This window comes from Heptranchias perlo, chromosome 4 (assembly GCF_035084215.1).
Source record: "Heptranchias perlo isolate sHepPer1 chromosome 4, sHepPer1.hap1, whole genome shotgun sequence".
NCBI lineage: Eukaryota > Metazoa > Chordata > Chondrichthyes > Hexanchiformes > Hexanchidae > Heptranchias > Heptranchias perlo.
In genome coordinates this window covers 86997407-87024906 of record NC_090328.1, presented here as the reverse complement: position 1 = coordinate 87024906, position 27500 = coordinate 86997407, and the positions used below count along the sequence as shown (strand labels likewise).

At 40.8% G+C, this 27500-nt stretch overlaps 1 protein-coding gene across 4 annotated transcripts in view; it reads right to left on the bottom strand.

Moving 5' to 3' along the window:
- Positions 1–22091: 22091 nt before the first annotated feature.
- The window catches only part of kank1a (KN motif and ankyrin repeat domains 1a), a 292375-nt gene continuing 286966 nt past the window's right edge, over positions 22092–27500 (bottom strand). For all 4 annotated transcript variants that reach the window (XM_067983269.1, XM_067983270.1, XM_067983272.1 and 1 more), the window contains 2 exons: positions 23910–24008; positions 22092–23093 (listed from right to left, as the gene is read on the bottom strand). In XM_067983269.1, coding sequence (XP_067839370.1) covers positions 23031–23093; positions 23910–24008 — 162 coding nt within the window. In that variant the 3' untranslated portion in view covers positions 22092–23030. The remainder of the gene's footprint in view (positions 23094–23909; positions 24009–27500) is intronic.

The following is a 27500-nucleotide window of genomic DNA, read 5'->3' as shown; positions in this document are numbered from 1 at the left end:
GTGGCAGCTACCTTGATGTCTTAGATTTTCAAGTCTGTGCCACATATCAGGCTTACACTTCATCAGATTGCTTAATCCAGGTCCTTGGGTGTGGGGTTTCAGCAAAGAGAAATGCTTGCTATGAGGGTGACTCCCCCTCCAGGATGCTCAGTGACAGGTCAGTGTAGCGCAGAGTGGTCTCTCCTTAAAGCCATTCCCGTTTTTGCCACAAATCTGTCTCACAGCTTGGTCTTGGATCTCACACATGAGCCGAAGGAAGCCCTTCTGTTGCATGCTTATACGTTATGTGCCATGTAATAGAACTGTTTGTACACATCTTATTCGCCGCAAGCTTAACTTGCAATGGGACTTAAAGAACAGGAGAAATGTTAAAAAAAAATGTAAGTGGGAAGAAATGTAAAAACAAACATGCATTATAAAGTGAGGTAGGGTTGATGCAATGGCACTGAGTATTCTTCACAGTTATGAAGGTAACAAGAACATTTTTTTTATGATTCTGGTATAAGCATGCTCCAATAATGCTCAAGCAGCATTTCAGATTACAGGGGTTGCAGAGAACCAGAACCTAACCTGTTGAGCGGGGCTGTGCAAAGGCAATGTTGTTTTAGCTCGTTGCTGAGTTGATTAACAGAATTCCACACAGTTGATCATGCACTGCAATCCTTAATTTAGGGGACTATCCAGTGTCCAGACAGGCCATAATGTCTTTATAAACTGAAGGGTCAAGGACGAAAGGCCATGGATACGAGATTAAATGTAAAATATATAAAACAGAGAGGAGAAACTTCTTCAAACAGAGAGTAATGAGGTTGTGGAATTTACTTCCAGGGTTAGTTGTTGGGCCGTAAACTATGTCAGCATTCAACATTACATTGGATAGGTTGGTGAACAAAAAGGGGTTGAAAGGATATGGGAACAGGATGGGTAAATGTAGTAATAACTATTTGCTCACATGGAGGGTAAACATCAACGTGGACTGGTTGAGCCGAATGGCCTGTTTTCATGTTGTAACTTCCATATATGTCTCAAAAGAGATGACTTATGACTAAGTCAGCATCACAGGGTCTGGAGTAAAGAATATGTGGACTCAGCTCATACATCTGTTTGCTTAGATTAACTTTGCCGAGCAGAAAGATTTCTCAATCCATACCGCAGATCCTGTCAGGCCTATATGTGATCCTGTGCATGCAATTCTATGGGTGATTGGTCCTTCTTGTGAAAGTTCCTTTCTTTCCCTGTGTTACAGGGTGTGACCTTAATGGTGACGGACAGAAGTATCCTGCAGCTGATCGTACAACATTACATAACAATGCGCCTCACGCCATCTACTGGGAGAGAAGTATTCTTTGTATTTATAGCATTAGGTGAATAAAAGACAGCAAAACAAATTAAATGAAAGAAAGGAAATAAATAAAGGAAAAAAGAAGCAAAGAAAATAAAATTAAGAAAAGTAAAAACGAAGAAAAAAAATCCCACACAGAATAAACATAAAATAAAAGACAAAGACTTGGATTAAGAAAATGCTAATGTAAATTAAATCAATGTACCAATACACAGCATTATTCACAAAAGTTGCTGCAGAAGGAAGTGAGGTGAGGTGACGGAGACTCTTGATGTAGAAATATAGAGTTTAAGCCCATGATTTCGCACTGGGTCCGTTCCCATTCTCAGACATTGGGGAAGATAGTGGGTAGAGACCCAATGCTTCCTCAGAGGAACGGAAGGAAAATCAGAGAACCAATCACTCTTCTGGACCTTCAAATGGCAATGCAATAATGGAACCTGCAGTGCTCCCTGATAGCTCAGCAAACTTATCCAACGAGTAGTTGAAACCAGCAAGGTCCCAGGTTTGATATCCAGTCTGTGTGAAGTTAGACTGATTTCAGTGGGGTGGTCTTCGGGGGAGTGGCGGCAATACAATTGGTCTCAGGATTAAGGAGAAGAATATTGGTCAAGATTTCTGCTCCTGATCACTATCCAGTGGCCCCTGTGTGAAGTGCCTGTGTGTAGAAATCAGACAAAGGAGGATTGGGCTTGGTTGTGATGCATCCCTAACACTCACTGTGAAAGCTTATACATGAATTGTAGCCACATGGACCAGAGGATAATTGGCACCATGGAACCAAACCCAAGCAAGTGAGTCACTAGGGTATAATTTCACCTTGGGCAATAGTGCAAGACGGGCACTAGTGAATTGGCGGCCCAATTTCTTTTTCCATTGAAACCAATGAAGAAACAAATTGGGGTTAGTGTAAAACGGGTGGGCGGCCGATACACTAGCGCCCGTTTAGCACTATCGCCCAAGATTAATTTACACCCCAATGCCTCTGGAGAGGAGGGGTCAAAATTGGTGAGAAAAAGAAAATAATAAGTGTCATTTACAGACGCTTGGGAGCAAGTTATCTGCCTCGCCACTTGGTTAGAATTTGCTGCAACTTTTTCTGACCTATATTTTATCAGTTGTGTTATGACAGTTTTTCAACTGGCGGTTTGAAGGTTTAGAAGAGTGACTTGTTCCCTGATTTTCCTTTCCCTCCCTATGAGGAAGCATTGTGTCTCTACTCATTATCTTCCTTAATAACTGAGAATGGGAACGGACCCTGTGGGAAATCATGGGCTTAAATCCATGTTCCACTGCTCTCTATATTTCTGCACCAAAAGAAAATCAGAAAAACTGATGGGCCAAATCTTTCTGGAAAAATAACGGCGTGTTAACGATGCATGCCGTTATTAATGCACAAATCGGCCAGCAAGTTCAGGGGATTAAGAGATACGCCATGAGCTGTGAATCTCCGGAACGTGTTGGTCAATTTACGCCACTCCGCCATTTGCTTCGCACAAATGGCATCTCGCCCTTAGCCTCCCTATTATTTTTAAGAACTTGCTGGATTTGCACATTAATTGCCCTTTAAACTCACCACAGAAAGTTAGGGTTGTTAATTAAGAGTGTAAGTATCCTTTTAATGACATGGTAATTGTTAATGCAATGCCAACCAACTTCTCTAGCCCAGAAAGGGAACAATTTAAGCTGTTTAGTCTCATTCCTGCATGTGGTAAATTCTTCTTAGAGATGTTAAAACATATAAAATTTTAAATTTAATTTTTTTTCTTTTCCTTTCTGTTTCTTTTTTCTCTCTCTTAATCTAATCTTTCTTTCCCTCTATTTTTCTTTCGGTACCTGATTTGACTCTAAATCACCCTCCTTCTCCATCGTTCTCTTGTTTCTTTCTCAACCCTTAAATCTCATTGGTTAAGGAGATACACTATTGGTCCCACCGTTCACTAAGGCCCCGTTGCCCTTGCCGTGCCCTTATCAGCTTGCACTTCCAACAAGTTACGGCGCAAAAAATTTTCGAGCTGAAAGGTGCAGGAAAATGTCTAACTAATGGCTTATGCCGTGAGATGCCCCGTTCCAGCAGGATCTGGTATTTTTAACCTCCTTTCCATTTCCCCCATATACAAAAAAAGAGGTTAGTCAACATGTTTGTCTGGATCTGGTTGATGTGAACACTACACACAGCATCGATGACCAATAGAACTCATATTGGGTGGTTGAACATTAATAATAACACCAGCCCCTCTGTGCATTATAGATTCTCAGTGTCTTTATAGTCACTATTACTTCTACATTGTAGAAAAACACCAGAAGAATGTCTGGTTAAATTAGTACTTAGCTCAAGAAAGAAAGCATTAATTATAGTTTCTGAAAAGAATAAGTGTCCCAAGGCAGTTTGACAGTCAGTCCTTTTCTTTTATATTTCAAAATAAACTTTATTCAAAAAATTTGTAAAGGTACACACAATGCAATTCAAATCACGCTTCAAACAATACAATACAGGCCATACAATTTGCAATGGTACTTACAGTATAAATTAATGGTCCCGGTACAATCAATAGTTATGCACCATTTATTGTAAATACAATTCATGGCACCCTAGGGTGCCTCCTTGCATTACAGTCATTACCAGTTACAGATACAGTACATTGTATTATGTTTATTTATCATTTTACATTGTGCCCGAGGGGGTTTGACAGTCAGTCCTAAACAGATTAGTAATAAAACAGGGGGAATAGCTTTGAAAAGAACACTTTCTATTGCCAAAGAGAGCACTTTATGGGCACACTTCTTTGTCAGCTTGAGTAGTGTATTTTGTAGACTATTGAGTGTATATTTGCCTTGAATACAAATATTTATCCCTAAAATGCCTTTAGAACTTCAAAACAGACCTGGTCCACAGTCTGGGAACTGTATGTTTAGCTATGGGCAAGTGACGTTGGGAGTGTGTGAACTAATGACTGATGGGACAGCAAGAGTTCATGCCGTGTTTAAAATTCATGCTTAAAACTTGAAATCAGCAGCTTCAGCTGTAACTGAAGTCTAGTGTCAGTGGGGGGAGTTACAATTTAAATATCACAGCTGGAGGAGTGAAGCACATTCCTATCAGCTGATGCTCTGCTGCAGTTCTCCAGTGCTGTAATATTTAACTCGCAAATCTTCCTCTTGAATTCCAACTTCAGGCCTGGCTCCTGTTGCTGATTTTGAGCTATGATACTGCTCTTAGATGAAAATCTCTCTCATACTTAAAACTTAAATGGCTGCTCACAAAACTCCTTTCTCTTTATATTAAATTCTGAGCAATTAATTTCTAGTCCAAACAAATTGCTATTCTGAGCTATGTTTGGAGCTGGCCAGTTTAGATTAACAGTGTACACCACTCTTCGAGAGTGATTCACTAACATCATTTTATAATCATTAATGGTTTTATAAAATATTTTTGTTATTATGCTGCCCACGATTTTCCTGAAATAACCAATTTTCATCAGCACAAGCAGTGCTCAGGCCTAAATTAGAGGGATGAGTATTCAGATTATTTTGGACTTTGGGAACATAGGAACAGGAGTAGGCCATTCAGCCCATCGAGCATGTTCCATCATTCAATTAGATCATGGCTAATCTGTATCCTAATTACATTTGGATTCAGATGGCTGGTCTGAATTCAAAATGAGAACAAATGATGAGCTACAAAACAGAAAAGTTAGGAGGAGTCATATAGACCAATGTGGAGCAGGTAGCATAACTTGGTGATGCTGATGCAAACCACTCTCAAAGCAGGTACTGAACCTGCTAACTGCAGTATAACAGCAGAATGGGAAATCTTTCAGTTTGCTTCAAATATAACAAATATAGATTTAATTGTTCATTATCTGCTTTATAAATTGATTTCTGAAAATCTAGCAATTTAAGAATTTGTTTTATTCATTCTAGAGACACCCGTTTTGCTGCTGATGAAAGTATCTGTTTGGCTCAGGTTTGGAACGGTTAATATCTTCATTTGTTTCATCCTGTTAATGCACGAAAGAGTGACAACTATCCCAGCAGTCTCACCTGTATGGACACCATGACTATTAATAATCAGCATTATCAATGTAAGAGGGTTATGTTTATTCAAACATTTGCTGTGCACAAAAAAACTACAATCAGTTGGCAGCTTTCTGTAAAGCTCACAAAATGCCTGAAGATACCACTAGGGGTCACTCTACACCTATTCTGTGATGCATTCCTGGATTCAGAGCCTTGATATTGCAACCCTTCATCAGAACCAGTGAATTATAAAACACGAATTTCAAATGTTTTTCTGGAGTGATTTATATAGTGACCTATGTTTGGAAATCTCATTCACTTTTAAGGTATCAGCCTCTGATACAGCCCTCATCTACATTGCTGCTATGTCCCAGCCTCTTCTGTAGGGTGCAGATGAGCAACTAACATAATTGAAAATCAGAAGACAATAGCTAAATGCTTAAAACTACACAAAAGGAATATCATGGAATTCAACCCCCAGCAAAAATATATAGTTTTTAACCCTCTATGAGCAAAAGGTCACCTAGTTTTTTAAATCAAATACTGTAATTCACTTTCAATGCAGGCTCTTAGAATGCTCACTATAAAAGTAAAATCAGTGATAGTTACCTGCCTTTGCTGAACTTCAGCGAGTGGTTAGGCCATCCACAAGACATTAAATGGGCATTGTGTTCATGGGAAAGTGCTTGGCAAACTTTTCCTTGTTTGGGAAAGAAGAGCCATATATCACTATCATCATGATGATGTCACACAAGTTTAAAATTATGAAAGGATGGAGCAGGATAGATAGAAGGACACTGTTTCCTGTGGTTGAGGAGTCTAGAATGAGAGGCCATAGCTACAAGATTAAAAGTAAAAGGTTTAGAACAGAGAGGAAAAGAAACTTCTTTACACAGAGTGAGGCTATAGAATTCACTTTCAGGGCTAGTGGTTGAGGAAGAAACTACATCAATATTCAAGATTAGATTGGATAAGTAGATGAAGGGAAAGGAGATAAAGCAATAGAAGCAGGGTGGCTCTTTGGTTGGGTCTATTGGCACCTGTTGCCGTGTTGTAACTACAATGTATTTCTATCTATTTAAGTGATACATCAGGATAGAACTTCCCATTGGTGAAGTTCAGGTACAAACATTTAATGTGCTCATTCTATATTCCTGTATGGGCTAGTTTTACAAAAGTAGTGAGTATAAGACAAAAATTTGAATACTTTAAGCTTTATTCTTGTTGACCTGCTGTGCTCCATGCTACATAAACTCCAATTTATCCAGAACTCTGCCACCCACATCCAGCACAAAATCCCACTCATGTATCGCCCATCCTTGACAACTTGTATTTGCTCCCCATCCCTCAGCACATTGATTTTGAAATCCTTGGCTTCAACTTCCAGCAAGTCCTTGCTTCTCTCTACCTCTGCAACCTCTCCAGCTTGCATCCTCTGGTTTGCCAACTCTGCTGTATACTTCTCTCCTTAGGAGTCCATGTACATAGATCCTTAAAATGTCATGGACAGGTACAGAAAATAATCAAAAAGGCTAATGGAATGCTGACCTTTATATCTAGAGGACTAGAATACAAGGGGGTAGAAGTTATGCTGCAGCTATACAGCCCTGGTTAGAGCACACCTGGAGTACTGTGAGCAGTTCTGGGCACCGCACCTTAGGATATATTGGCCTTGGAGGGAGTGCAGCATTGATTTACTAGAATGATACCTGAACTCCAAGGGTTAAATTACGAGGAGAGATTACATAAACTAGGGTTGTATTCCCTGGAATTTAGAAGATTGAGGGGTGATTTGCTTGAAGTTTTCAAGATATTAAGGGGAACTGATAGGGTAGATAGAGAGAAACTATTTCTGCTGGTTGGAGAGTCTAGGACTAGGGGACATAGCCTAAAAATTAGAGCCAGACCTTTCAGGAGTGAAGCTAGGAAACACTTCTACACGCAAAGGGTGGTAGAAGTTTGGAACTCTCTTCCGCAAACGGCAGTTGATGCTAGCTCAATTGTTAATTTTAAATCTGAGATTGATAGATTTTTGTTAACTAAAGGTATTAAGTGATATGGGGCTAAGGCGGGTATATGGAGTTAGATCACAGATCAGTCATGATCTCATTGAATGGAGGAACAGGCACGAGGGGCCAAATGACCTTCTTTTTATTCGTTCTCGGGATGTGGGCGTCGCTGGCGAGGCCAGCATTTATTGCCCATCCCTAATTGCCCTCGAGAAGGTGGTGGTGAGCCGCCTTCTTGAACCGCTGCAGTCCATGTGGTGACAGTTCTCCCACAGTGCTGTTAGGAAGGGAGTTCCAGGATTTTGACCCAGCGACAATGAAGGAACGACGATATATTTCCAAGTCGGGATGGTGTGTGACTTGGAGGGGAACGTGCAGGTGGTGTTGTTCCCATGTGCCTGCTGCTCTTGTCCTTCTAGGTGGTAGAGGTCGCGGGTTTGGGAGGTGCTGTCGAAGAAGCCTTGGTGAGTTGCTGCAGTGCATCCTGTGGATGGTACACACTGCAGCCACAGTGCGCCGGTGGTGAAGGGAGTGAATGTTTAGGGTGGTGGATGGGGTGCCAATCAAGCGGGCTGCTTTATCTTGTTACTATGTTCCTTTGCTTCTTCCTCCCCACCCCCCCAAACTCACTTTACCATTTGTAGCAGAGCATTGTACTGTTGTGTCAACCAATTAAAAAAAAACTTTTAAAGACTGTTCACCATTTACTGTCTTGGATTAAAGTTACAGCACATAAATCTGAAATATATTCATGGTTTAAAGTTTTTACAACCAACCACTACTTTTCAGATCCTATACACTGTAGGACATGTTCCCATTCTATACTTTGATCTTTTCCTACAAAAAGATATCACAATTCTTCATTAGATGTTGTTAGACCAGCAATTTAGAGAGCTGATTTTTTAAGAGCTGTATCTCCTCGCTTGGTACAATTGACTCTATAGTATTAGCTTCACTAACTGCCACAAAATAAGCTTTGTAATAGTGCTAGCTACTGTTTTGTATGTGGGTGGGCTGAGGATGCCGTAGCAGCATGATCCAGCTTATACTTCCCAGACGACATGTGATAGCCTATCATGTATGTCGCTCCAGTTAAACAAGATAGTGGATAGGCTGTACTGGTAGGCACGGCAGATTATCAATTAGGGAGCAGTATTTATTTAGCAATTTTCACTTCACCCTTCCCCCTTACTTGTAGTATTCCACAGAAACCAAGTGACTTCTCATATCTCCTTCTTCATGTATGAATTTACAAGGCTATGGGGAAAGAGCAGGGGAGTGCGACTAATTGGATAACTCTTTCAAAAAGCCGGCTCAGGCACGATGGGCTGAGTGGCCTCCTCCTGTGCTGTACCATGCTATGATACTATAATACTATGACACCAGTGTCAGCAGTCTGACCAACAATGGGGAAAACACAGCCAAACCTGATCTCATCCTCACCTGTAGTCCACATATGTTCACTTTAGCAGGGGTTGCCGCATAACAATCAATAGCAGGAATCCTGACTGAATTCCTCTCTCTAAACTGGGGTGCTGAGGCCAATCAGAACATCCCAGCTCAGCTAACCTTGGACTTTCCTCGTCTCTTATGTTTCAACTGCTCAGACTGAACTAACTAAGCCATCAGGGGAACTCGATCAATTTGTTTTAAAGTTACAAATAAGCAGTATTATCACAAGGGTACATTAAATAGACATGTGAAGCAATCGAGAGTTAGTGGATGGGAATTCATGGTGGGAAGTGGGTTTCAATATACTATCTTTTACATACCAATATCCTAAGGCTCTTTTCAGGAGACCAGAGCACACTGAGCAGGAAGTGGAGGTGAAGTTACGTAAGATGAACAAGGGCAGAGTCAAAGAATTTGGTTTTGAGGAGACGTTTGAAGGTGGGAGACAGGTGACAAGGCTCGTGGATTTAGGAAGAGAATTTGAGAGTGTAGGGTTGTAAAAGAGTGTAAAGATAAACCCAGCAACTATAGGCCAGTCAGGTTAACCTCGGTGGTGGGGAAACTTTTGGAAACGATAATCCAGGACAGAATTAACAGTGACTTGGATGAGTGTGGGTTGATTCGGGAAAGCCAGCACGGATTTGTTAAAGGCAAATCGTGTTTAACCAACTCGATTGAGTTTTTTGATGAGGTAACAGAGAGGGTAGATGAGGGCAATGCAGCAGATGTGGTGTGTATGGATTTTCAAAAAGTGTTTGATAAAGTGCCACATGGTAGGCTTGCTATTAAGATTGCGGCCCATGGAATAAAGGGGACAATAGCAACATGGATACAGAATTGGCTGAATGACAGGAAACAGAGAGTAGTGGTGCGCGTTTGTTTTTCGGACTGGAGGGAGGTGTACAGTGGTGTTCCCCAGGGGTCGGTGCTGGGACTACTGCTTTTCTTGATATATATTAATGACTTGGACTTGGGAGTACAGGGCACAATTTCAAAATTTGCGGATGACACAAAACTTGGAAGGGTAGTGAACAGTGAGGAGGATAGCGATGGACTTCAAGAGGATATAGACACTCCGGTGACATGGGTGGACATGTAGCAGATGAAGTTTAACGTGGAAAAATGCAAGGTCATGCATTTCGGTAGGAAAAATGAGGAGAGGCAATATGAACTAGAGGGCACAATTCTAAAAGGGGTGGAGGAACAGAGGGATTTGGGCGTGTATGTGCATAAATCGTTGAAGGTGGCAGGGCAGGTTGAGAAAGCAGGTAAAAAAGCATACGGGGTCCTGGGCTTTATAAATAGAGGCATAGAGTACAAAGGCAAGGAAGTCATGATGAACCTTTATAAAACAACTGGAGTATTATATCCAGTTCTGGGCACCGCACTTTAGGAAGGATGTGAAGGCCTTAGGAGAGGGTGCAAAGGAGATTTCCTAGAATGATTCCAGGGATGAAGGACTTAAATTACGAGGATAGACTGGAGAAACTGGGATTGTTCTTTTAACAGAGACGGTTGCGAGGAGATTTGATAGAGGTGTTCAAAATCATGAAGGGTCTAGACAGAGTGGATAGAGAGAAACTGTTCCCATTGGCGGAAGGGTCAAGAACCAGAGGGCATAGATTTAAGGTGATTGGCAAAAGAACCAAAGGTGATATGAGGAAAAACTTTTTTACACAGCGAGTGGTTAGGACCTGGAATGCACTGCCCGAGGGAGTATTGGAGGCAGATTCAATCATGGCCTTCAAAAGGGAACTGGATAAGTACTTGAAACAAAAAAATGTGCAGGGCCATGGGGATAGGGCAGGGCAGTGGGACTAGCTGGATTGCTCATGCATAGAGCCGGCATGGACTCGATGGGCTGAATGGCCTCCTTCCGTGCTGTAATCTTCTATGGTTCTCTGATTCTATGATAGGGTTGGAGTGGCTGAAGGTTTTGCCACCAATGGTGGATTAAAGGTGGGGGGCTAAGAGAAGACACCGTAGATCGGAAAACAGAGGATAAATGCTGGGTTGTGAGACTTAAAAAGATTGTAGAGGTAGGGTGGCGATAGACCATGGAGGGATTTCAAAATGTGAACAAGGATTTTCGAGTCAATTCATCGAGGAATGGGAAACCAGACAAGGACAGAGGTGATAGGGATGTGTTGGGATAGGATAGGATATGAGGAGTCGGGTTCTAATTGAGTTTATGTAGGATGGAGCTCGAGGCTGGCCGTGAAAGTGTTTGATAAATCAAGAATGAGAACTTCAGTAGTGGTGAGGGTAAAGTAGGGAAACAGGTAGACGATGTTACAGAGGTAGAAGTAAGTAGTCTTGGTGACAGGCCACATGTAGGTTTTGAAGCTCACCTCCCGGTCAAATAAGACATAGGCTGCTCACAGTCACATCCAGCCTGCATGAGAAATGGGATGGGATCAGCACTCAAGGTGCAAAGTTTCTGACAGGAGCTGAACAGAATGGTTTTCATTTTGCCAGTGTTGAGCTGGAGAAAGTTCTAGCTCATTGAGAATTTGATGCCCTGGATGTTCCATTCGTGATCTCTCACACAGTTCCTGACCATCACTGTGGAGGATGATGATAAGTGGGACTGGTTAACGGGCCTTTGCAAGGAGAACAAAGCTCACTATCTAGTAGCATTAGTCTTTTTCTTAAATTTAGCTGCTGTTCATTTCTCTCTTTCTTCTCTCTTCCCCCCGCCCCACAACCACCTTATTCATTCACTGCTTGTGTAATCTTTCTTCAGTTGGAAGTGGTGCAGTCTGATGCAATGATATAAGTGATACTTACTCCATTCTTGAAACAACATTTTTCTTTGTTCCTAAAGCATGCCACCCAAACCAGATGAGAATTCATTTCCAGATTCTATTATGTCACTCTTAGTGGGACTAATGATATCACTGTAATCATTACTTAAAACTCCTGTGTCCCAATATTTCTGTAGTAAAACATCAAAAAGTAATCTTAATTAAATAGCCCAACCGTTAGTGGTGAAATGGTTTGTCCATGTGACGATCCGGATTCTTTCCCCTCAGTCTGGTTCAGTAAAAACTGAAGTCGAATACATTTTAAAGTTCATCACAACTTTAATAGCAGGGTTCTTAGTCTGCAGCATTGATTTGGACTCCTGATAGAGTCCCTCTATGCTGGCAGAGCAAGAACAAAAACATACAGAAATCCACACGTTTTTATACAAATCAATAGGGTTGGAACATACTTAACGAGGGTCAACACCAATCATAAGCCGGGCACAGGTTGCCATGCGAGGTTACATTATTTCCGGCCAATCATAAATCGTCCATGTGCTGATCATGCTGCTGTTAGACATCAAAGGGGATACTTCCTCACCTTCCAACTTGGAATGTTCTTCCCTGTTCCTTCTGTTCCTTATCTCCCAACCTGGAATGTCTTTCAACTTTGGCTAAGCTCGTTACCTATATTGATCTGCCATAAACATGGAGACATTCAGACCAGTCCTTGAATCACATCAAAGACTCTACATTAGTAAGACAATGCAAACCTGCTGACTACGCAAACATATGGCCCAGCAGGAGGCCAGGCCACCTGTACCAATCTCAGTTACTAACTAATTAACCCTTTCTAACCATTTTGCATTCTGCTTCTTTGCCACGTAGACATTTTAATATTTTACCGAAAACTGACCACGTAGGGATTCTCATTCCCCCCTTTTATCATTTTATGATAACCAATTATTACGGTGCTCACTGGTTCTGCAGGTTCTGCAGCGCAGCAACATTTAAGTAAGCAATAAACTATAAGAATTATAACAATGAATATGACTAGCCCTTGAACTAGAGAAGTCTCAATAGAACACAGACATGTTTCATCAATACGCCTTTGTACTCTTATCTGTTCTCAGGAACAGACTCCTTCTAAACATCTCTCAAGTAAGCTGCGAATGTCCTTGGTCAGCTAAACCTATTCATGTTAGTTTGAAAAGGCTAACATAGTCAAATATCTCATGGTGCTTTATATTTTGTTTCCAGCCGAACTAGACTGAATGGTACCTTTCAGACCATTTTACACCTGTGAATTGGTGCCCTCCCCATTATATCCCTTAATCCAAATTCTCCCTACAATATCCCGTTAGATGCTGTACCTCATCTTAACCAGGTTCCCTTCGTGTTGGCCACCAGTCCGGGTGGAAGAGAGGCAGAGCATCTGATAATCCTATCAAACTATAATTGTCTTCCCTTTTACATGCACCTTACCCCAGCGGGTGCTACTCCCGGTACCATTAAGATGTGTTCTTAGTTGAAACCACAGAGACAATGGGGACATTCTCACTCAGGCTCTGTTTTACTATCTTTGCCAAACCCTTCATCCTCTGCTTACATTTATTACATGCAATGAAAATCAAGAAGCACATTACAACAAACTGCACTACGACTAATACATATGAAACTAATCTAATCCAAAGATGGATCTGTATATTCAGTCCCAAATTCCAGAGGTAATTTCACCAAGTGGTGACTTTAATTTGGTCAATGTCATGCTTAATGTTGTTATTGTCCTGTTGTAGGTTATAATAAACCTTCTGGGAGAGGCGTATCTCCATTCGCAATGCTTTCAAGTATTTAGGCAACAGGGGTGTCAGATACCCAAATGTGTCCTGATATGCTTTTAAGTCCTTTCTGACATTCTCAGAAACTTGTAAGGTGGTGAGGTTATGCCGGTGTATCTCTACCAGTTCCTCGGGTCCAATCCGAACCAGGACTTCAGAAATGGAGTAGAATTCTGGACTTAAAATATCACAAGTTAGATTGGCATATTTAAACGTTTTCAAATTAGTTGTAACACAGTATTCGCCCTCTCCGGCATATACCACTTAAGTGGGTTTTAGATCCGCCGCTAGGGCCTCCATGGTACAGTTAATATCCGGATTGGTACCGTGTATTATTAAACCCACACTGTGCTTCTAGGCTGTGTCCAACACTATGTGGACACACAGTGACAGCATGTCTAGTAACACATCCCTTTAATTTTGTTCTAGCCAATCAGCTTAAATCTACGTCCTCTAGTTCTTGAACCCTCTGCTAGGGGAAACAGGTACTTCCTGTCTACTTTATCTGGGCCCCTCATAATCTTGTAATTTTGTATCCATCGTGCGGATATCTTCTAAATATTGTTTCTCCCAATTTTATTGTTAACTGATGGGAACCTAACCCTGAATTTTGGAAATCCAAATTACTGTGTCCCTCTTTACTTTAATTTCAGTCCTTTTGATTGATACCAGTGTTTCCTGACTGTTTCATTAATTAGTTGGTTTCTCTATGGACCATGTGTCAGTGCCTTGTTTAAAAGGATTTCTCACTCGCCTGGACCACATTAACTATTTTCCTGTTGTCAAGTAACTGAGCCTGTCTGAGACTCATTCTTCAATGTATCTTCTTCATGTATCTCCGCATACTAGCAGCATCTCATAGGAATGAGCTTAGTGTTCTTGGATATTAACTTTCTGCTGGCCAGTCTCTTCTTCCTCATGGTATTTCCGAACATTTTCCATGGCACACATCATATGTCCTGTAGGATTCAGTCCTGTAAAAGCAACTGGTTTGTTTAAAGAGTGGTTGCAATAGCTCACCAGGCCATAGGCTTTTGTAATCATGTTCTTCATCCTGGTCTCCGTTTCAGATGATGGCAACATACATTTGTATCTTTTATGTCCACTGTAGCCACTCTTAGGTTTTCAGGTTATCTTATCAAAAAGATCAGGGGTATCTAGAGTGCTTATCTCCCCCTGCATGGTCCCAATGTCAGGGTAGTGGCCAGGCTTTTGAGTGTAGTTTTCTCATTATTCATTATAGGCAAGGACACAAATATCTCCACGAGAAAGCTATCAATTTACTATTCTCAACTACACTTTCCTGACTTCCACTAGATTGTATATTTATGCCAGATTGATTTTTTTTATCATGCCCAATTCAATGACTTTAGAGAAATTCCCATATCTCCCCACCTCGAGCACTCTGTCTCGGAAGACAACAAATAGGTTAAAACAAAACAAATCAAAATGTTTTCCAAAGAAGAGAATCAGGTTGATATCACCACGCTGTGACATTTGGTATCCGCTGATGTCTGCAGCTAAAGTCTTAAATCTTTAACACCACTGGATCGTTTCCTGCACCAAATTTCTCCAGCAAAGGTTGCACCGTAACTTTGTAACTACTCTGGGTAATCCTGCACCATCAACACTCACGTGGTCCCAAAAAAAAAACCAGGGTCACCTGTTTTAAAAGAAACACAGAAAATCCATTGCGGCTCTTCTTGAGAGCCCAAGTGATTAATTTGTCAAATCTTCATTTATTATTTATTTATCCAAAGGAATAATCCCTTTACCCGAAACAAATTCAGAAAACAAAACAGGAGAGAGAAATTGCCTAGTTCCACTCTCGCCCTCTCTCTGAAGCACGCAGCCTGTCTGAAATAAACACTGTCTCTCCCACATACAGATGTACGCAGGGCTGCAGACTGGAATTTCTAACTCCAAGTCCTAATCTCTGTGTTTTCAAGATGTAACCACATTAAGCAGATATCATTAGCAGCCGCCTGCTAAGATACGTTATATTCCTCTTTTATTAATTTATTAATGGTTTGGGCATGTGTTTCTAGCACTGTAGCTATCCTTTGCAAATATATGGTCAGCATTTGATCCTCAGACAATTCCTTATCTGTATTTTCATTTATCTTTTAATATATCTTTAATGCGAGACCCTAAATCTCTGACCTTTTGATCTAATGTTGTCAAATCAATGGTGTTAACAACTGAGGCAAAGGCAGTTGCTATATCACTTATCACAGATCTTTACGTCTCCATATTTGCCTATCTCTTTTTACGATGTCCACCTCCATTCCATGTCGCTCTTTGTTTTAACACTTGAGTTAGGAGGTGTTGATCTAATTGTTGAGTTTTCTTAGCATTCTCAATGCAAGTTATATAATTTGTCAGGGAAGGTCTCCCCTCTTTGGTCAGATCTTGTATTCTACTATTAATTTCAAATAAAATTGAATAGCCCCAGAACTTGTCAAAACTTCCTTATCATACTGTGGCAGGGTAAAACTGATAGGCGTTTAGTACCCTGTGTCAGTACATAGCTCAAGTAATGGACTTCCAATTGTCTAACCTATGCTTCCTTTTCATATTTGTAAACAATTTTACAACACCAAGTTATAGTCCAGCAATTTTATTTTAAATTCACAAGCTTTCGGAGGCTACCTCCTTCCTCAGGTGAACGATGTGATCATTCCTTTTCATATGATTTGTTTTACATTCCTTTCTTATCAATTTTTCACTGTAGCGTGAAAACTTATATCTCAGTCAATTGTAGCCTTTGGCATTTCCGAGTAATTGGGACAATTTTACTAATATAACCTATACCAATTGTTACCTCATGTTCACCTGTGTAATGGTTAGCCTCAGACAGTTCTCAACCGACTGGGTCATTTCTATCTGTTTGAATTGGTCTTGGCATGACAGTCTGGCTTCTTGGGATGGAAGGGGTTAACATTAACTTGCTCTTGTGGTAGGAGTAACTTGATCCTTCTCCCTTTTGAGATTAAGTTTCCACCTTCAAAATTTCTCTTCACACAGGTTTGACTGATTTGTTTACTTCTCACATTTGTGGATTGCTTTATACTATATTTTTGCACACTATTTTTTCACATACTTTTAGTGGATGTGATTATAATCAACGCTCCGAGCTGTTCCAGCTTTCCGACTTTTCCTATCACAATGATACCAGATAGTTTTTTAATGTATCTCGTTAATTTTTAACCTCTTTTTAAACCACAGCCAATCACAAAATAAACATTCAAAATGCCAATTTTTTGAAGATCCCATGTCTGGAATTTAACATGCCCACACTTTATAAGAACCAGAATTTAATAGGTCACTTAACCTCAATAACTCCAATTTTAATTCAGCAGTATCAGAATTAAACACATGACAAGACAGATACATTACACAAAGGAAGAAAACACGTAACACACAGTAAGAAGGGGGCGTGGCCCACAACACCGACAAAAAAACACTGATCAAGACAGGCTTTTTAAAGGGACAGTACACTTAAACAACAGAACCTTTCTTTTTCGGGTCTCTGTCTTTTAAACATTTGTCTAGTCACTTAATTCTATCCATTTTTTTTTTTACAGTACTGTCTCCATAAAGCAATTAGTTCTTTGGCTGTGGTACCTCTGTTATTTTTCCAAATTAATTCCTGAGCCTTTTTGGCAGCATCTAAGTTTTATCAATAGTTCCTGTTTATATCCAATCACCAGGAACTTAAACCCTGACTACCCTCAGTGATATTAACCACTGACCTACCGCTTACAAGTTATTCCCTCAGTGATATTCGACCACTGACCTCTTCCTGCTATTTCTGTGTATTCGCCAGACTGACCTGAATCTTGTAAGGACGCCACACGAGTGTTAGCGATTGGACGATTCGTCGTCAGACTGACGGATTGGAGGAAAACCGACGTAGTAAATTAAGACTACTTACATCGGGGCGCCATTTCCTTCCTCCGTGTCTGAGACAATCCGCCTCTTACTCCGCGAACTCTCGGTGAATGACCGTTAAGATCCCACTTCTGACACCAAATGACGATCCGGATTCTTTCCCCTCAGTCTGGTTCAGTAAAAACTGAAGTCGAATACATTTTAAAGTTCATCACAACTTTAATAGCAGGGTTCTTAGTCTGCAGCATGGATTTGGACTCCTGATAGAGTCCCTCTATGCTGGCAGAGCAAGAACAAAAACATACAGAAATCCACACATGTACAACTTATGTACATGAGATTTTGTGCAGGTTGAAATTCACTGCTGGGAAGGGAGAAATGAAGAACGGTCAGTCTGTCATCCTGGGCTGTTCTCACACAGGACAGTATTGCCCACATAACTTTAATATGCTTTTAAATTCCATTTCCAGCTGAACACTGTTGGCAACATCAGTGACATGATTAAAAATATTAACATAGCTGACAGATTAATCAGAACATAAACCAAGTCAACCATTTGTGACATAAGTCAACAACAATGGATGTGAAGATTTCAAAGTTATGTGTCTTCTTTCCTTTGTATTACTATTTTAAATATACCAGAGACTCCTTACCTTAATGCAGCCTTTGTTAAACTGGGAGTGCAGGCGAGGCACATTGTTGATTTTCTCTAGAACCACAACTAAAATTGCTCCACAATAAACCAACAGGAGCTGCACCTGTAACACGATGCACGATAAATTGGACATTGACAATTTTTTATACTGCAAGACTAAATGATTTGCAAACCAACTGCAGTGGCTCAACAGGAGGAACGAAATTTAATTTGAACTTTCAAATTTGAGTGCCCCAGTACACCTGCAACTCAAACCATGACCTATATGTTTGAGAAGCCAGTGCTATAACACTGTGGCATTGGGCAGCTGTGACATCTCTTTTCACCAGATCCGGTCATGTCAGAGTTGAGGAGGAGGCATTTCCTGCACTATTTAGTGTAGCTCTTGGCAAGTTGGCCAAGAAGTGACGCCATAGGCAACATTTACCACGTGTGCCTATAGCAGACTAACCACTCAACTGAGCAAGGGCAGTGTGAGGATAGGGAGGGGAAATGGTAATTTAGTAAAAGAGAAAACATTTAGGCTCAAATTTATGTGGTGAGATACTGGCGAAACAAACAGCTAATGCATTTGTCTGAAATACTTCTCTCCGCTATTTTAGCAGAGGTAATGATCCATTTGTTCTCAACTAACAGAAAGGAATTTCAGATGAATGCGTAAGTGTTCAGCTGCTAGTATCCCACAGTAACTTTAGGGCCTTAGCGTTTTAAAGTTATGTGTACTTTGCACCGGTATGCTTTCCGCAAATTCTTAATGTTTACAGATCCAAAAACCAAAATATAACATATCATGCAGAAACAATTAAATTATGATATTTTGTGCTTTCCATGTGTCCCAAGTACTAAGCTAACCTATGACTTTATTTAAGAGGTAAATACAACTCACCACATAATATTACATTCTTGAAACTGTAGCTAATAAAAAGCTCAAATTTAGTTTGGCATGGGATGTGGGCGTCACTGGCAAGGCCAGCATTTATTGCCCATTCCTAATTGCCCTCGAGAAGGTGGTGGTGAGCCGCCTTCTTGAACCGCTGCAGTCCGTGTGGTGAAGGTTCTCTCACAGTGCTGTTAGGAAGGAAGTTCCAGGATTTTGACCCAGCGATGATGAAGGAACGGTGATATATTTCCAAGTTGGGATGGTGTGTGACTTGGAGGGGAACGTGTAGGTGGTGTTGTTCCCATGTGCCTGCTGCTCTTGTCCTTCTAGGTGGAAGAAGTCACGGGTTTGGGAGGTGCTGTCGAAGAAACCTTGGCAAGTTGCTGCAGTGCATTCTGTGGATGGTACACACTACAGCCACTGTGCGCCGGTGGTGAAGGGAGTGAATTTTTGCCATTTTGTCAAGTGTGTCCAACCCTTTTTTTCAGAATGACAAAACTGAAGTAAGGAGAGCTAGAAGGGAGAGACACAAGTGTCTAGATTTTCCTATGTGGCAGTTCCACCGCCAGAAGGGTGCTGTGACTGTAGTTGATGCACTGGCGTGAGCCTGTCCTTTTTCCTAGGTCAACTTCATTTTAATATCGATGGCGGCCTTCCAACGCTATTTGTGCCCTCTACTCGAAGCTTATCTGTGGGGGAGGAGGAAAACAGCTGGCTGCAGCAGCTTAGAGGCATGGCAGCCAATTTTTGTGTGAAACAATTTAGATCACATCAATGTATTGAGATTCATGGTTCTTCATGAAGCCGAGCCCCAAAATTTGCATTCTTCAGTTGAGGGGTTAGTGGATGAAGTGGGGCAAAAGAGGACCTAGCATTTTGGCACAAAGGAAAGGGGGCCTAGATAGATGTGATCCAGCCACAGTGGAAGTGGCCCTGGCAGAGAATGCCATCTCTAGCAACCTTGCAAGGCTACTTTTTGCTGGGGGGAAGTTCAGCAGTATACCATGGTAAGAGGAGGCAGTCACAACTTGAATGAATGCAATGTTGGAAGCATGTTTCACATTTCCACCCACTTTGCCTTCCATGTCTTGAATACCATATGCTACTTCCCTAAAATGTGCATAAGGTATCCCGAGGACCTGCACACTTCCTTCATTCGCCAAGTGTTCTTTCACTCTCAACCTAACATGAAGGAAAGTAGGAAAAGTATATATAGTAGCACATCCTCTATCTGGGATTACCGACACCCAAGTCTATGTATACAGTATGCTGTTTGGCAAAGTGGGGAACACCTTGGAGATTGCTTTGCATAATAGTTCAAACATGGTTCACATGTGGTGAAGATAATGAATTAGTTGTTTTTTTTTAAAAATAGGGGAACAAGGCAATGACTATATGCTGTGGCCACAGGTGAAACTTAGTAAAAGGTCTGCAGGATGAGCTGTTGCTGCAGAGAGCTGGAAAAGATATCGTCTGTGTTTTGTCTTTCTGCAACAGGGCCTCAGCTGCCTGTTAACCCGGTTGAGCTTGGGCTGATTCCTCTTCCCTCTCCCAGTCAGGCATCTGGAGTCTTAGAAGTGCTAATTATGAAGCATACAGCACACCACAACAATAAGACAGCCTGGCAGGACTGTACAAAGGAACTCTGCTGACCTGTCGATACACCAGAAGCATTCTTTTAGAGTACTAATTATCTGTTCTATGACAATTCTGATAGCAATTTGCATTTATTCATATTCATTTAATGTCATAAAACTGCCCAAAGCACTTCACAGGAGCGTTATCAAACAAAATGTGACACCAAGCCACATAAGGAGATATTATGACAGGTGACCAAAAGCTTGGGCAAAGAGGTAGGTTTTGAGGAACATCTTAAAAGGAAGAGAGATAGAGAAATGGAGGGGTTTAGGGAGGGAATTCCAGAGCTTAGGGCCTAGGCAGCTGAAGGCACAGCCACCAAGCTGGGCTTATGGAAATTGGGGATGTGCAACAGACAAGAATTGAAGGAGCGCAGAGTTCTCAGAGGGTTGTAGGGCTGGAGGAGGTTACAGAGATATGGAGGGGCGATGGAGGGATTTGAAAACAAGGATGAGAATTTTAAAAGGGAGCCATTGCTGGACCAGGAACCAATGAATGGGACTTGGTGTGAGTTAGGATACGGGCAGCATGGGATAGGAGGGAACGGGATCGGGGTCATCAGCTACTGCAGCTGAGAGTAGTATAAGTTTCCAAGCAGCTATCCAGTCACCTGCCTTTCAGCAGCAAAAAGTAGTGGCATCATGCACTACTTCATGATGAAGGAATCATGGCAGCTATCTGGGTACAGAGTATTGAAAAGCAATGTGATGCATTGTTAATCACTAACCAGCTGAACATTGAACAAGTGAAACTCTCATGTTCAGGATGTTAATGGTATTTTGGAAGTGGGGGACATATGCCGACATACTTGCAGTCGATCATCACTTGCATCTGCAGAAGTCCTGCCATTTGATAAAGGGAAGCACCGTTATTTTCTTCTGTTAATAATGTATTTAATTTTTTTTTTAAATGAACACAGTATTAGCAAACGATGCTGAGATTAGTCTCAAGGAAAACTTTGGGGAAAAAAAAAGGGAAAAGTCTTGAGCAGCAAAGTGGCAACTATGGCACTAAGCTCAAACATTGGTTGTTAATAGTACTTCTGCCCAGCAACCATCAATGCTTCTTTTGATACATTGTAAACAATTTTACAACACCAAGTTATAGTCCAGCAATTTTATTTTAAATTCACAAGCTTTCGGAGGCTACCTCCTTCCTCAGGTGAACGATGTGGAAATTTTCCACATCGTTCACCTGAGGAAGGAGGTAGCCTCCGAAAGCTTGTGAATTTAAAATAAAATTGCTGGACTATAACTTGGTGTTGTAAAATTGTTTACAATTGTCAACCCCAGTCCATCACCGGCATCTCCACATCTTTTGATACAGGCATTGAGATTGGAGATGGGAAATCCAAAGTTGTACATCACTGCCTAAATCAAATCACATTGCATGCAGTAGGTGCTGCTGGCCACCCACATTGCAGGTGAAGTAAAATCTGATCAGGGTTTTTGACTAATGGGGAATTGGAGTGAGGCCTCCCCTCTCCATTTTCCTCCACCATCAACTCCAAATCTGCCACAATACAGACAAAAAATCCAAGCCAATGTCTAAGCAGATTTGCATTGTGAATTTTAAGATAGCATTAATAGTAGAAACAAACACAGTGAATTAGCATAATGCAGCTTTTATTCTGAAAATATGGCAAGGATCTAAGGCACTTCAAACATTTAAATACACACGTGACAAAATTTAAATGTGACAAGATTGCAGTCTTTATAAATATGCACAGAAAACCATGTACAGGGCTTTAATTGAAGGACCGAAGTCGATATACAAATAATCTCAAACGTCACGCTAAAAACAAATTAGATACAATGACGTAAACAATTTCTAAAAGAATTAAAAAGATATGTTCAATAGTAAATTATGTAATTCTTCATGTAAATTCATTTTTATTAGGGTATGTATAAAATAGTTTGAAAATACTGCGTTACTCAATTTTTAACAGATACAAATGATTTTGTTTGATATATAAAAGTTACAAGAATCAGGAGATACCTTTCTGTGATTAAGGGAAACCTAAACAATGGTCATCCCTCATGTCACCTAAACACTTACTTAATTTTAATGTAATCATCTCAATTGTATATTTCCAAATATTATAAATACGATGTAGTGTTCTAAAAGTATGCCATTAATATCATGACACTTGTTTTAATGAAAGTTTATACAGACAAAATATAGATTACAACTTCTAAATGAATGCAATATAATGAGAAAGCTAAACTGCCGTGTGCTATGTGTTCACTGTGGACTAAAACAAAGAGACAAGACAGCATTTTAAAACAAACACTCTTTAAGAAAGCTTGCTACAGCAGCATAGGTTGAGGCAATAGTAATGCTGAGTGTGTAATGAAGACTGTAGAATGCCAGCCCCCATAACGCTTTCCAGTTTAGTTGCTGGTCAGTAGATTGGCAGAGCTACCTTTTTGTACTATTGCTAAAAAAGAAGTTTTTGCTGGTGAGCTCAGGCACACATTTACATTCAGTATCTGTCAATGTTAACAGGAATACATAGCAGCTTGGTACAGGACTGGGTCAATGGCAGGTAGGAATCAATCAAATTTGCTTCGCCGGGTTGGGCTTGGAGAGGTTTTTCTTCCTAGCCTGGGTGTACCCTAAAAAAAAAGATAGATTTAGGACATTGAAAACTACATTGTGTTTTCAATTAAAAAGATACATTGAACAAATGTGTAACCTATTCAATATTTTTACTGATTCAGGGTTCAAGCATTAACGTCTCTTTAAATTATCCATGTAATTTTTTGTTAAGAGTAGCGACTATAGACATTTCTGTGCTCAATGTTTTAATCAATTTTGGAAACATTTAAATACACTTATAAATTCTATTTAGTGCTCAGTTTAAAAAAAAGTATTCTGAAATTTTATTCCCACTTCATTTTAAGATATTTAGCAGTAAAGTAGTTCCCTATTAAGTACAGTGTTAGATGCAGAATATAGTCTGTAAAATGCATCAGATTAGCTAGTATCACCTACAACGAACTAACAAATGAAGCTATGCAGTGGTAAAGGTGTTGAAAGTCCAAGTGACTGTGACACAGATTCATGCCCAGAATTCCTCAGATGGTGGGTTACTAGCCTCAGCCATCCTGTTATGGAAAACATGGAGCCCAGGCTAGGCATTTCCCTCACAGGGCAGGAGGAAGTAAAGTCAAAGAGTTAGCCAGGCTGAGCTGCTTGCACACAGAGCAGCACTGCTCTCAAACATGACTGGGTGTGTTGTGGAGATCAAAGGGGGAAGGAAAAGTCTAAATATCTCGGCTGCAGTAAAACCAAGGGAACATAAACAAGCTTTTCACTGACCAAACAATGAAGCCAAGCATCTTTTTAAATGAAAGACATTTATCCACATCATTTAAGCTCTAGATGAAACATCATTAATTTGAAGGAAAATGATCTGAACATGTACTCACCGGTGATGGAGCTTTGGAGAAGTTTACATGAGCATAAAGCAAAACTCCTATATCTTTATGACCAGCCTCTAGAGCAATGGACAATGCTGTGCTTCCATCCTGAATATAAAGACAGAAATGGGTTAATTTACTTAATGAATCCAGAAATGGTAATACCCTTGTATATTTGAAAATCAGAATGAAATGTGTTTTGAAAGTAATTCTGGACAATTGCCAGCAGTTCCGTTAAAAAAAATCATTCCTTTTCTTTTCAACTCAGTGGTGTTACAACCAGTAAAACCAAAGTACATTGAAATTTGGGTAGATTATCTACTAAGAGTTTACTGACCAGAATTAATACACACAAGCATTTTATTTGGTTTAACATCCCCAGATTGTCTCACATTTTCCTTTAAAAATATAAAACTGCAGTTTGTAAATATGATGTGTTATGAGGTTTATCGACCAGTATCTGAGTACTTGTTATCCATTTTTGAGCTGCAGATGGCTGCACATCAGAACACCAGTTACTGGCTACTGGGTTGTTCCAAGCTATTAACAGTCTGAAAATGGCCCAAATGTCTGATGAAACACAGACTTTAAAATCTCCAAAAACACTGAATGAGAACAATTTACATGGCTAAATCCTTTTGCATTTATATAATGAAAGCAGGTCGCCCACGACTGATAATATAAAATATCCCAGAGGGCTACTTGAAACTTAGAAATATACAATAGAAATGACATGTGTTGCTGGGCCTTGTCTTTGCCAGGTATTGCCATAAAATGAACCAGTGTTATGTGTGCAATGAATATCATAATCTCATATAAATTTCACTAATCACACATAACACATCTGTTATTCCACAAGTACAAAGCAACCACCTCAGAACAGTTCAAAAATCTCACTAGAATGGTGAAAAAATGTAAACCATTTTTTCCTCACTCTTTCCAAAGATTTCTTATATAATTTAACGGTGTGCGAACACAACAAAGAAAATTAAGTTTAAATTTGGAAGGGCTGTATAATGCTGAATAATGAGAAGCAATGGTTTATGCCTCCTCACAGAACTAGCATCACTCAGGTAGCAGGTCTGAAAGGTCTTGGGTCTTCACACAAGATATTGATAATTGATGTGTTTAAAGCATGGATCCTTTATATTAGATTTAATTTACATAGAAGCATTTCACTTCCTTCCTTAGTATAATTTTGAAAAAATAATTACCATGGTGCTTTTAATCTTTCTGCCTGGAGAGGAAACCTGAGAGATGATCTTAGAGATATACAAATCAGCAAATGGTATACAAAAGGTTAATCCAGAGCACTACTGTAAAATAAACTATGTGAGTAGGGCAAGTGGACACAGTTTCAAACTAATAAAAGGTAAGTTTAATATAAAGGACCGATTTTAGGAGGTTCTTCTTCACACAGAGTGATCAGTACTTGAAATGCACTTCTAGGTAGAGGCAAAAATCCTGAACTCATTTAAGAAACAGCTAGATGTGACAATGGTGGGGGGGGGGGCGGGGGGGAGGGAATGTCGGGTCATTCTGGATGGATGAATTAAGATGGGCTGAATGGCCTTCCTTCCTCATTCATTACATAGAATGTACAGCACAGAAACAGGTTTTTCGGCCCAACAGGTCTATGCCAGTGTTTAGGCTCCACACGAGGCTCCTCCCTTGCTGTTTTATCTAACCCTAATCAGCATATCCTTCTATTCCTTTCTCCCGTGTGTGTTCATCTATCTTCCCTTAAATACATCTATGCTAATCGCCTCAACTACTCCTTGTAGTAGCGAGTTCCACATTCTAATCATGCTCAGGGTAAAGACGTTTCCCGTGAATTCCCTATTGGATTTATTAGTGACTATATTACATTTATGGCCCCTAGTTCTGGTCTCCCCCGCAAGTGGAAATAACATCTCTACGTCAACCGTATCAAGCCCTTTCGTAATCTTAAAGACTATCAGATCACTCCCCACAATCTTCTCTCTTCTGGAGAAAACAGCCTCAGCCTGCTCAATCTTTCCTGATAGGTGTAGCCTCTCAGTTCTGGTGTCATTCTAGAAAATCTTTTTTGCACCTTCTCCAATGCCTCTATATCCTTTTTCTAATATGGAGACCAGAACTGTGCACAGTACTCCAAGTGTGGTCTAACCAAGGTTCTACACAAGTTCAACATAACTTCACTGCTTTTCAATTGTATCCCTCTAGGATGAATCCCAGTGCTTAGTTTACTTTGTTTTAAAAAAATGGCCTTATTAACCTGCGTCACTACTTTTAGTGATTTGTATATCTGTGTCCCCAGATTCCTCTGCTCCTCTACCCCATTTAGACTCTTGTTATCCAAGCAATTTGTAGCCCCCTTATTTTTCCTACCAAAATTATTTATTTTTTTATTCGTTCATGGGATGTGGGCGTCGCTGGCGAGGCCGGCATTTATTGCCCATCCCTAATTGCCCTCCATAAGGTGGTGGTGAGCCGCGTTCTTGAACCGCTGCAGTCCGTGTGGTGAAGGTTCTCCCACAGTGCTGTTAGGGAGTTCCAGGATTTTGACCCAGCGACGACGAAGGAACGGTGATATATTTCCAAGTCGGGATGGTGTGTGACTTGGAAGGAATGTGCAGGTGGTGTTGTTCCCATGTACCTGCTGCTCTTGTACTCTAGGTGGTAGAGGTCGCGGGTTTGTGAGGTGCTGTCGAAGAAGCCTTGGCGAGTTGCTGCAGTGCATTCTGTGGATGGTACACACTGCAGCCACTGTGCGCCGGTGGTGAAGGGAGTGAATGTTTAGAGTGGTGGATGGGGTGCCAATCAAGCGGGCTGCTTCGTCCTGGATAGTGTCGAGCTTCTTGAGTGTTGTTGGAGCTGCACTCATCCAGGCAAGTGGAGAGTATTCCATCACAATCCTGACTTGTGCCTTGTAGATGGTGGAAAGGCTTTGGGGAGTCAGGAGGTAAGTCACTCGCCACAGAATACCCAGCTTCTGACCTACCCTTGTAGCCACAATATTTATATGGCTGGTCCAGTTAAGTTTCTGGTCAATAGTGACCCCCAGGATGTTGATGGTGGGGGTTTCGGTGATGGTAATGCCGTTGAATGTCAAGGGGAGGTGGTCAGACTCTCTCTTGTTGGAGATGGTCATTGCCTGGCACTTGTCTGGCACGAATGTTACTTGCCACTTATCTGCCCAAGCCTGGATGTTGTCCAGGTCTTGCTGCATACGGGCTCGGACTGCTTCATTATCTGAGGGGTTGCAAATGGAACTGAACACTGTGCAATCATCAGCGAACATCCCCATTTCTGACCTTATGATGGAGGGAAGGTCATTGATGAAGCAGCTGAAGATGGTTGGGCCTAGGACACTGCACTGAGGAACTCCTGCAGCAATGCCCTGGGGCTGAGATGATTGGCCTCCAACAACCACTACCTCACGATGTAATACCTCACACTTATCTATATTGAAATTTATTTGCCAATTACATGCCCATTTATTAATGTCTTCCTGTATTTTGTCACAGTCCTCCTCGGTATTAACTACACCCCCCAATTTGGTGTCGTCTGCAAGTATCTTGTGACTAATTTATGAGCTGTATGGTACTAATTTTAGTA